A 12399-nucleotide genomic window follows, 5' to 3' on the forward strand; every position below is an offset into this window, starting at 1 on the left:
TCTATTTGTTGCCCTTGTTCTTTGTTCCCTGTTTCTTGTCTGCCAGTCTTTTTCTGCCTGTTGTGGTCCTAATAGATTATTTTATGTTTCCATTTTATCTCCTTTTTTAATATATCAGTTATTCTTCTTTTTAAACCTTCTTAGTGGTTGCCTTAGAGTTTGCAATATACATTTACAACTAACCCAAGTCCACTTTCAAATAACAGTATACAACTTCACTGGTAGGGTAGTGTGAGTACCTTATAATAATAAAATAATCCTAGTTCCTCCCTCCCAACACACACACACACACACACACACACACACACACACACACATACACACACACACACTCACTCACATAAGGTATACTAATATACATAAGCACACACAATTGAATACATTGTTATTATTATTTTTGAAGAATTGATAACAATGGACGCTGGTTCCAGTGACTGTCTCTATTCCCCTGTCTGTTCCTCCAATCTTGGCAACAGTGGTTTGCCCAATTTCCTCAACTATCTTACAGATTCCAGAAGAGTTGTTGATTTTTTCAATCTGTTCAGCTCTTCACTTGTTAGGACAGAGTGGAGACTTCCAAGCTCCTTACCTGGGGAACCAGAAGTCAACTTAAGAATCTTTATCTAGTCTGGAGAAGGAGGAAAGCAGGGAAGGCTTCCTGGAGGAGGTGACCTCTAAAAAAAAACCAAGCAGGAGTTACACAGGTACAGGTAGAAGGAATGATAGATTCAAGGAGGAGAGAGCATGCTGAGGTGGAAAGCTATAAGAGGTGGAGATGATTAGAGCTTAGACATGAGGATGGCAAGCGTTGAGAGATCAGCTATAGAGGTGGGCTAGAGACAGGCTTCAGGTTTACATGGCATTGACCTTGAAGACATCTCGTGAAAACGGACATTGAGATTCACAACACTGACACATCTCCAAAGAGCTCGGCGCGTGACAGGCATCCCTGACTTCATCCTCACGGCGGCCCCTGTGATGTCCGTCTGCAAAGTGCTTGAGATAATTCGGCGTGGCTTAGGGCACTTTGCTGCTATTAAGTGCCCACATAAATGGCAATGTATTGGCTCCAAGGTTTGATTTCCTATTTTTCTTTCCATTTGTGTGTCACCTGTAATTAGGGTTCCAAAGTGCTCCATGCACCAAAGTGCTCAGAGTGATTTTTCTATTGAAACAGAAAGAAGAGGAGACACTTTGCAGATTGCGAAGTGGAAAAGACCAAGCAACTCTCTCTATCTCCTGTGTGGGCACTTGTGTTGATTTATGAGACCTACAATAACATCCCTCACTTTTTTTCTTAAAGGAGTGGATTTATCTTTCTCTCTGCTACTCGTGTGTGTGTGTGTGTGTGTGTGTGTGTGTGTGCGCGCGCGCGTACGCATGCTCCCATGCAGTTCTTTTTAAAATATATATATATATTTTTTATTGATTTTGTACAGAGAGGAAGGGAGAGAGATAGAGAGTTAGAAACATCGATAATGAGAGAGAGAGTCATCGATCAGCTGCCTCTTGCACACCCCCTACTGGGGATATGCTCACAACCAAGGTACATGCCCTTGACTGGAATCAAACCCGGGACCTTTCAGTCCCCAAGGCGACACTCTATCCACCGAGCCAAACCGGTTTTGGCATCCCATGCAGTTCTGCCTCTCTTTATTACTGGCAGCCTCAGCAGCAACAGATATTTATTGAGCATCTATTACGTGTGGACACAAACTCAGAAGTGCCTCTGCCTGATCTTAGCTCCATCATTTGGGGATTAAGTTGTTCATTCATTCATGTAACCGACAATTACTGAGCACATCCTAGCACCAGGCTTTGTTCTAAGGGCTGAGAACACAGGATGAACTTGGCTTGTCTGTGGAGGTTCCATTTCAGCTGAGAGCTGAGGGGTGAAGGGGCAGCAGCATTGAGGAATCGTTCGGGGAAAGTGTTCTAGGAAGAGGGAAGTGTGTACAAAGGCCCTGAGATGGAAAAGGGCTTAGCTTCTTAAGACCGCAGATTGGCCAAAACCGGTTTGGCTCAGTGGTAGAGCGTCGGTCTGCGGACTGAGGGGTCCCGGGTTCAATTCCGGTCAAGGGCATGCACACTGGTTGCGGGTGCATCCCCAGTGGGGGGTGTGCAGGAGGCAGCTGGTCGATGTTTCTCTCTCATCGGCATTTCTAGCTCTCTATCTCTCTCCCTTCCTCTCTGTAAAAAATCAATAAAATATATTAAAAAAAAAAAAAAAAAAAAGACCGCAGAAAGGTTTGAACCGGAAGGTGTAAAACACACACTGAAACCTCACACACAACTGGTGGGCAGGTCAAATGGCTCAGCCCCGTCGAATAAACAGGATGGCAGTGCCTCGAATCAGTGGTCGGCAAACTGCGGCTCGTGAGCCACATGCGGCTCTTTGGCCCCTTGAGTTTTTAGCAAAGGCCAGCTTAGGAGTACCCTAATTAAGTTAATAACAATGTACCTACCTATATAGTTTAAGTTAAAAAAATTTGGCTCTCAAAAGAAATCTCAATCGTTGTACTGTTGACATTTGGCTCTGTGGACTAATGAGTTTGCCAACCACTGCCTCAAATCATTAAACGTGATTAAAAATGATTTAACTCCCATCATTCTCCTGCCCTGGTGTTCGCCACACATTCGTGATCCCCAATGAAGTGTGATTGTCCAGTTCTGCTCACAAGAACTAAGGGGGTTTTCTAATGTAAATTGAAGAGAGTTTTGTCCTAAATCATGGATTGTTCAAGAAAGGACTCCTTTTGGGTTTGAAGGCTATTGAACTAAACTTTGGCTTTTTTGTTGTTGTTAATCCTCACCTGAGTATTTTTTTCATTGATTTTTCTTTTTGAGTGTGGAGAGAGAGAGAGAGAGAGAGAGAGGGAGAGAGAGAGAGAGAGAGAGAGAGAGGTTATAAATGTCAAGAGAGATACATGCATTGGTTGCCTTTCCCATGCACCCCACCATGGCCAGGGTTCAGGATCAACCACAGCCCAGGCATGTGCCCTTGGCCGGGAATAGAACCTGTGAACACTTGGTGAGCAGGTTGGTGCTCTAACCACTAAACACACCGGCCAGGGCACAACTCATGCTTTTAATAAAAACGCTTTTCTTTTAAAAAGTGGAAATTGTTGCTAACAATAAAAATAAAGATACTGAATTTTGGAAAATCTGGACTAAGATCCAAGACTTGGGTGGAGCTGAGTGTTGGTTTCCCACTCCAAATGGGCAGCCAGGAACCACAATCCACACCTGGCCCACTTGCCTCATTTTTGCCTCCTGGAGTCCCCTGTAGGCATTTGGGTCCGTGCTCACTGCACGGAAAAAAGCTTAGAGCACTAGTTAAGTATACAATTTTACCTATATGTTCCCAAAAATTCTAGTTTAGCACTTCTTAGTTGGGATTCAGGAATCTGTAGTTTAACAACTCCACCAGGTGATTCTCACCGTGAGAGAAGTTTGGGAAACACTGGCTAAAAGATAGCCAGGTCTTAATCGCTGGAACCTGTGGATGTTACCTTAAATGATCAAAAGGCTTTTGCAAGTGTGACTGAATGAAGGATCATGGCATGTTGCAAGTATCTTGGATTATTCAAGATGGGCCCAATGTCAGAAGCGGCCTTACAGGATGGAGGCCGAGGGAGATTTGAAGAGAGAGAGCTGAGAAGGTCCTGTGATGACTGACATCCTTCTTAAAGTTAATCCCTCCATCCACACGCCTGACCTTATTTTATATTACCTTGTATTTATTTATTTATTTATTTATTTATTTATTTTTGTACCACCTACTACTAACTCAAGCATTCATATTCACTAGTTGGATGAATTAAACGTGATTCCCACCCCCTGAAGGCAAACCCCAAGATGGGAAGAATTTTTTTGGGGGGTGGGGGCGCAGGGTAAGGGTTGGAGGAGATTTAAATGCTGTATTCTGAGCGCCTGGCCTATAATAGTTGCTCAATGGATGTCTGAATGAAGAAACAGTGCTCGATGCAAAGTCTGCGCCTGGCGAAAGCCACAAGCGGGAAAGCCGAGGAGCATCAGGTTCACGGCACTGACCTTGGCCCGGGGCGCCTCCAGCCCATTGCAGGTGACAGCTGCGGGGGCGGGGCCGCCTGCCCGGAACCCACGTGCAGCCGGCCGCGGTTTCCGGCCGCGGCGGACACTTCCGGCGGAGGGGCCGTCCCGTGGCACCCGGCACGGCGGAGGACGACGCGGAGGGCCGGCGGCGGGGGCCATGGACCACCACAGCCTGGACGAGTTCCGCCGGCGCTGGCAGGAGGAGCTGGCGCAGGCCCAGGCGCAGAGGAAGCGGCGGCGGCCCGAGGCTGCGGAGCGGCGGGCGCGGCGGCCCGAGGTGGCCCCCGGGCGCGGCGAGCAGGCCTCGGGGTACCTGGCGCTGGCGCAGGGCCTGCTGGAGGGCGCGAGCCGGCCCCCGGCGGCGCGGGCGGCCGGGGCCGAGAGGCAGGACGCGGCGAGCCGCTCCCGCTCCCCGCCAGCCCGTGACGGGGCCGGGGGCGCTGAGCAGCTGGTGGACCAGCTTATCCGAGACCTGGTGAGTGGCCGTCGCCTCCGGCCGAGGCCAGCCCTGGCCCCACCCCCCCGTACAACCTCCCAGGGAAAGGAACTGTGTGTCGCCAGTGAGGTTCCACTCGCCCCTGTGCGTGCACAGAGGATCTCCCGAAGCAGTGGTTCCCAACTGGGGCGACTAAACGGGAGCATGGAGGGGCGTTGCTGCGGGCAGAGGCCAGGGATGCTCAGGAACATCTTACAACGCACACACAGAGCAGCCCTCCCGCCCCAGTTATCTGGCCCCAAATGTCCGTGAAGCGTAAGACCGAGGCATCTTGCTTTAGAGGGATCCCTAAACTTTTTAACAAGGTCACCTTTAGGGAAGAGGACTAGGACATGGGTAGGAAGTTGTTTTGACTGGTCTCTGAATGCTGTTTGCACTATTCAAGCTTCAACTGCATATGTATTACTTGGACAATAATGAAAAAGGAATAATCCTTCGGGGACTATCATTATTAGTATGGAGGCTTTATCATTTTGTTGGGCATGGGTCTCTCTGTGAAACTGGAGGAAGATGGGGAGCCTTCCGTCCCCTTCGCTCCCCAGAAAACCCTCTTATCTCCCCAGAAAGCCCCCTTTACCGAGTGGGGATAAACAGGATCACCTGAACATATTCATGGTTAAGAGAGCAAGGCAGCAAGTCTTAATGGTTCTTTAAAATAAGGGTTCCGTTATTGGCAAGCTGATTTGGTGAATGATGGCTTAATGGTTAACATGTTATGTAGTTATATTCAAATACTATTAATAGGTAGTAGTATTACCTATTCACCAGGTGTCTGGGTCCTGCGCTCTGCTTTATCTCTAAGGCTAGAAAGAACCTTTTTTGGTGTATGTTATTGACCTTCTCATTTCATGTGACAGTTCTGACACATGGAAATGCATGCTGGCATCACTCCTGCTTCTGTAGGAAACGGGTCGTCCCTGAAGTCTGACAGATACAGAAAGAAAACCGTGGGAAAAAGGCTTAGCCCCCGATGAGGTGCTCAGGTCAGTCCGGGTCTGTGCAGAGTTATTGCCACGGAAGTACATAGGTTTGTAGGCCGAGGCAAGACCCGCCCTTGGGAGCAGAAATAAACTGGAAATCGGATTATTGGGTAAGGTGACCAGACGTCCCGCTTTTGGCGGGACAGTCCCGATTTTTAACAATTCGTCCTGCGTCCCATGGCGTTTGAAATAAGTCCCCATTTTTGGACTTGGGACAAATTGTTAAAAATCGGGACTGTTCCGCCAAAAGCAGGAGGTCTGGTCACCTTATTATTGGGACAAAGGCAAACTCGTGGCCTCGCAGCTGAAGTCCTCCCCACTGAGTATGACAGTGTCTTCAGGCTGCACAAGCCTAGGCGATAGCATAGTCAGTCTTTTAAAATGGAGGGAACTCAAAGAGGTTTTTCTGCCTTTGGCCAGGCATGCCCAGCTGACAATGCCAGGGATTGCATTCAGGTGCAGGCCTGTTGGGCTCTACATTTCACCAGGTGGGAGTTTCCCAAACTGGACTTGGTATAAGAATCACCTTAGACCAGTGGTCTGCAAACTCATTAGTTAACAGAGCCAAATATCAACAGTACAACGACTGAAATTTCTTTTGAGAGCCACATTTTTAAACTTAAACTTCTTCTAACGCCACTTCTTCAAAATAGACTCGCCCAGGCCGTGGTATTTTGTGGAAGAGCCACACTCAAGGGGCCAAAGAGTTGCATGTGGCTCGAGAGCCGAGGTTTGCCGACCACTGCCTTAGGCTTTATTAGAGTCTGGGTTCTGCAGACTGTCCATTCTCAGAGGGAAGGTAGGGGTGGGAAGAGATCAACCAAAGAGCTTGTATGCATATATGCATAACCCATGCACACAGACAACAGGGTGGTGAAGGCCTAGGATGGGGTTAGTGGTGGGCTAGAAGGGATCAGTTGGGGGAAACAGGGGGACATGTAATACTTTCAACAATAAAGGTTAAAAAAAAATAAAATCTGGGTTCTGACCCCTCCCCAGACCTGCTGCCTGTCATTGAGCAGAGACGGAGCCCAGAAATTGGCCGGTTGGGACGATCAGGCAGGTTTTGAGATACTCCCTGCTGTACAGCTTCTTTGGTTTGAGGTCCTGATTCTCAAGGCTTTCCAGCCCTAACACTAGTGAGGGGTAGGCATTGATACCAAAAATAGTGGCGTCCTGCCGAAACCAGTTTGGCTCAGTGGTTGAGCGTCGGTCTGCGGACTGAAAGGTCCCGGGTTCGATTCCGGTCAAGGGCATGTACCTTGGTTGCGGGCATATCCCCAGTAGGGGGTGTGCAAGAGGCAGCTGATCGATGATTCTCTCTCATCGACGTTTCTAGCTCTCTATCTCTCTCCCTCTCTGTAAAAAACCAATAAAATATATTTAAAAAAAAATAGTGGTGTCCTAACTGAAGTATTCTAGAAATGGGAGGGACTTGCCTACTGGAGGATGCAAGGGCACATCAGAAGCTAAGTGTCATAAGTAGTTGTGAAAGCTGCCCTGGAACCAGGGGGTGATCTCTGCTCCCCCCAATCACCACATTAGGTCCTGCGAGCCTCCGTGTAGTGCACAGCTGTGAGCAGCAGCCAGCCTTTGGGGTACCTCTAAATTTGTTTTTAGTATTTTGCAATCAACAGTGACACTGCTATAAGTAAAGTAATACAGGCGGTCCTCGGGTTATGTCGGACTCGACTTACATTGTTTCGTGGTTACGTCGCCATCTCCGATTTACAGTATTTATTTTTAAAAAAAGTTCCGTCATTTTGATGTATGTACATATGTGCTTTATGTTTTTTATTATTTATTTACCACACGTAAAGGTCAGAAATTGTTATCTTTTACATTTTTCTTTTTTACTGTTTCACTTCATTACTGCTGTGTCTGTGCTCCCTGTGAGTGACGCAGGTGCTTATGTAGGTGGGTTCCGGCTTACAGTGAAAATTGAGTTACATTGTGCCATAGGAACAGATCTCCTCATAACCTGAGGACTGCCTGTAATTCCTCGTGGTGCCTACATGCTGTCTCCTTGGTTCTGTCTCAAAGGTCTAGAGACCTCATTATCTTTTTCAGCTCGCCCAGTAACCCTCTCCGGTGGCCATTGTTAGCCCCATTTGGCAGATGAGCGTGAGGAAGTAGTAATTGATTTTTTAAAACATTTCTTTATTGTTTAAAGTATTACACGAATCTCCTTTTCCCCCCTCTGACCTCTCCCCAGCCACCCCTTTCGCCAAGCATAAGCCCCCACCCCCCTACTGTCTGGGTCCATTGGTTTTGCTCATACACGTGCATACAATCCTTTGGTTGATCTCTTACCTCCTCACCCCCCCCCCCCCCCCCCCCCCCGCCTTCCCTCATAGGTTGTACAGTCTGTTTGATGCGTCCGTGTCTCTGATTCTAATTGTGTACATCAGTTTATGTTATGCATTATATTCCACAAATGAGTGAGATCGTGTGATATGGTAATTGATTTTTTAAAGGGGTAGTAAGCCCAATATTTTAAGTCTGAGAAATCACGGTAACCTTTATATTATAGAAAAGGCTTTGACTCATAATTCATTGGTTGTAAGCCTCAAAGCCCACAGAGATCCGACTGGTAATACAGATGAGGAAAGTAGTCTAGGTGTTGCTGATTGTGCCCTCTTTCCCTAATCCATCAGATGGTGGTTTGTTGTGCATCTTTCCCAGGTTCCAGCCATACTTCTGTGATGATTTGTTTCATAATGGCTGTCGTTCTTTTTATCACATTGCATACTGTACTGTAGAGTTTGTCTTTCTGATAGCTCTAAACTAGGGAAAATACTTAATCATTTTTCTTGATGCATGGCCATCCTCTTGGTCTTCTTGTTCCACTTTTTAAAGTTTTTGCTTTTTAAATCAAACCTTTTATTGAGGTGTGCGGATCATAAATGTACAGCATGGTGAATTTCCAAGAGTATATATCCATGCAAACAGCACCCAGGTTACAGAACAGTATTACCATTACCAACTTGTCAGAACCCCGTGTTTGCTCCTTCACAACGAGGCATGTCCCCAAGGGTAACCACCACGCGACTCCTAACACCTGCTTTTAGTTTTGTCTGTTTTTGAACTAGAAGTAGAATCATGAGCATGTATGCGCCTGTGTCCGGGTTCTCATGCACAGCATCATGTATAAGATTTGTCCCTAGGGATATGCCACATTTTATTCTAATGTTGATGATAACTAGTTTATTAGTAGCCTGTTTGAGACTCTCAGGAATAGTGCTGCTGTGAACATTTTCTACATCTTTTGGAATGTATACTCATTTTTCTTGGGTTTAACCCTGGTTGTGGAATTCCTGGGTCATGAAGGATGCATATGTTCAGCGTTAGTAGATATTGACCAACAATTCTCCAAAGTGATTGTGCTGGTTTTCTCACTCATGAAAGTAACTCAAGTATGTGGACCATAGTATTTCATGTCGTCTTTGACATAAATGCAACAACACCTAACCGAGACTACACCACCTGACCCCAACATGGGCAAGAGAATAATGACAAGCTGGGAAGTACATGCTATGGCTTGGGTAAAGGTGGAGCCACTGCCCATGTCAACTAATCGTTGCCATGTAGGAATTTGGGCTCAGTGTTGGCAGTCTTCAGATTTTTGTTTTTAAATTAGGAATATTTACTTTAATGTGGACTCTTTGTTTTTGCTGCACAAAATACCCCAAACTTTGGCCTAACACTGTTTAGCTCACCATGTTGCAGAGGGGCAGTGTGGCGGGGCATGGAGGGGCTCACTCATGTCTGAGGTGATCTGCTCGCTTTGCTAGCTGTTGGCTCTGTGTGTGTTTGTGTCTCATCATTCAGCAGGTTAGCCCTGGGTGGGCCTTTTCACAGCTGAGAGAGCCGAAGAACGGCAAGCCCCAGTGCTTCTGAAGTCCCCGCCTAGGTCATGTTTGTTATCGTCAGATTGGCCAAAGCAAGCCATGTGGCCATGCCTGGAGTCAGTGTAGAATTAACCCAAATGCCTGCAAATAGGGAGCATGAACAGAGTCGGGGTCATTAATCCAACAAAGTACCACAAACTCTTCCTATTTTTAATTGCTGATAACCAATCCTATCTAATGAAAGAGTGATATACAAATTTACCATCACTCCAACACACAAGATGGCTGCCCCCATGTGAACACAAGATGGCTGCCACAAGATCGCCAGCAGGGGAGGACAGTCGGGAGGGACCAGGCCTGCAAGGGAAGGCAGTTGGGGGCAATCAAGCCTGCAGGGGAGGGCAATTAGGGGTGATCAGGCCTGCAGGGGAGGGCAGTTAGGGGTGACCAGGTCTGCAGGGGAGGACAGTTAGGGGAAAACAGGCAGGCAGGGGAACAGTTAGGCATCAATCAGGCTGGCAGGGGACTAGTTAGGGGGTGATCAGGCTGGCAGGCAGAAACGGGCAATCAGGAAGGCAGGCAGGCGAGCAGTTGGGAGCCAACAGTCCTGGATTGTGAGAGCGACATCTCTTGAGGGGTCCCAGATTGGAGAGGGTGCAGGCTGGGTTGAGGGACACCCCCCCACCAGTGCACAAATTTCATGCACCGGGCCTCTAGTCTTATATAGTAAAAGCCTAATATGCTAAGTGTCCAGTCATCCAATTGGCTGTTCAACCAATCAAAGCGTACTATGCTAATTATATGCTAAGGCCGCTCAACTGCTTGCTATGATGTTCACTGACCACCAGGGGGCAGACAGTCCAACTGGTTGGTTAGCTTGCTGCTGGGGTCCAGCTGATAAGAACTGAGTGAGGCAGCCCGGACACACCCTGCAGCCCTCCTGCAGTCCCTCCCCAGCCCTGATTGTGCACCAGTGGGGTCCCTCAGCCTGGCCTGTTCTCTCTCGCAATCTGGGACTCCTCAGGGGATGTCAGAGAGCCATTTTTGGCTAGACGGCAGAACGACTGGTCACTGTGACATGCACTGACCACCAGCAGGCAGACGCTCGAAGCAGGAGCTGCCCCTGGTAGTCAGTGCGCTCCCATGGAGAGTGCTGTTCAGCCAGAAGCTGGGCTCACAGCTGGTGAGCGTAGCGGCAACTCCCGGACTGCGAGAGGGCACAGGCCAGGCTGAGGGATACTCCCAAGCGCAAGAATTTCGTGCACCAGACCTCTAGTTTAAAAATAACTATTTAAGCACTAACATTGCAGGTGCAACCAAAGCTGTCTGTGGGTTAGATAGATCTGCCTCGGGTCACGAGCCTGGGGTCTTTTTGCCTTGTGTCTTCCCGAGAATCTTTGCTTGATTCACAGGTAACTCCTAAGAAGGACAATGCATTTTTATTTGGGAACTCCCCAGAAACTCACTGGCCAGTCCACTTGACATAAAAGGCAAATAAAAACCTGATACCATCTCATAGCATACCTTCCTCCCTTCCCCCAACTTTTGGTGCACTCTGTTATATTGATGCATTCTTGTGCATTTTGGGTGCAGTCTCTTTCACTTCAAGTGTTATCACCGGAGTGAGAACAACTGCTACGTTAGCAGCCAGGAGTTGAGTTGCCTTTGGGTAAATGGGCAGTACTGCTTCAGAGATTCATCAGGCGTGGTAAGGTACAGGTCTTTGATGGACAAGCACAACTGACATGAAAACTTAGAAATGATTCTCCTTGAGCCTTGTCTTCTCTTGTGAAGCTTTTCAGAATAGCACTTAGAAGCCATCTCGCTTTGGGTGGCAAGTTGGGAACACCTAAATTGCCTTCTTGGTGTATGGTTAAACTGGTGAAAGAAATGATGCATGCAGCACTCACTTTCTCTGTCTTTTGTCTTCCGTTTTCCTCTCTCCATGAACTCAGGCTTCTGGAAGATAGTGAAGCCACTTGAGTCTAATTATAATTATGCTGCTTGCTTCTTTCACTGTGGAGGTTGTGATTTCCAGTTGCTTGGTCCCATTTTTATTTAGGTGATGTATCTGGACTCTGGCCTGTAAGCAACCAGCACCTAATTCACAGTGACTTAAAAACCGAAACCGGAATCTATTGATTCATGTAACTGAAAATTCCAGGTGGCATGCTTGTTCTGGGAGCTTAGATAATGTAACCAGGGATATCTCTGTCTCTTGGTCCGACTTTCCTTTTATTGGCTTTATTCAAAGGCTGGCTTTTCTCTCTTTTGGATAAAATGGCTACCAGCAACTGCAGTCTTACTTTGTCAGGTTAGCAACCAGGGGAAAGAGAGCATCTGTTATGGTTTTATGCAGCAAATCATGAACTTTAGTTCTCATTGGTCCATATCAGGTCATGTGTCCATCCTTGAGCCAATCACTGGCTCAATTTGGCGAAGCTTGTATTCCCTGCCTGTTCCTGAATATAAGGGCGGGGTCAGCCCCATCTAAACCATGTGGACCAAGAGAGAGAGTGAGGTGATTTCCTGAAAGAAAAGGAGAGGGAACGGGTATTGGGCAGTGGATACAAGGGATGCCCACTTTAAGTGTTTGAAGCAGTACCAGGGTATGGGAATGTATGTTCATCCAGCATTCGTACATGTGTCCATCAGCTGGGTGCTGGGGAATCGGCAGTAAACAGAATATTATAGATACTTCCTGACCTCAGAAGCCTAGTCTTGCTTCTTTTAACTGAAAGGATGACATTAATGAATGCAGATAACTCTGGCTCTAGATCAGGGGTCTTCAAACTACGGCCCGCGGGCCACATGCGGCCCGCAGAGGAGTCTGATCCGGCCCGCCAGGTTTTTTGGGCAGTGAGCGCAGCCGAGGTGTTACAGTAGGAATTAGTAGTTCATATAGTCCGGCCCTCCAGCTCTCTGAGGGACCGTGATCTGGCCCCCACTTTAAAAAGTTTGAGGACCCCTGCTCTAGATGCAGTCTTTGCTCTAGAGT

The 12399-nt window shown here is 47.5% G+C and overlaps 1 protein-coding gene across 1 annotated transcript in view; it reads left to right on the forward strand.

Moving 5' to 3' along the window:
- Window positions 1-4165: 4165 nt before the first annotated feature.
- FBXW8 (F-box and WD repeat domain containing 8) overlaps window positions 4166-12399 on the forward strand; it is a 106381-nt gene continuing 98147 nt past the window's right edge. Inside the window, exon 1 of the mRNA XM_084868311.1 lies at window positions 4166-4549. Coding sequence (XP_084724437.1) covers window positions 4232-4549 — 318 coding nt within the window. The 5' untranslated portion in view covers window positions 4166-4231. The remainder of the gene's footprint in view (window positions 4550-12399) is intronic.

Source organism: Pipistrellus hanaki (assembly GCF_964339955.1).
Source record: "Pipistrellus hanaki genome assembly, chromosome: 19".
Classification (NCBI taxonomy): Eukaryota; Metazoa; Chordata; class Mammalia; order Chiroptera; family Vespertilionidae; genus Pipistrellus; species Pipistrellus hanaki.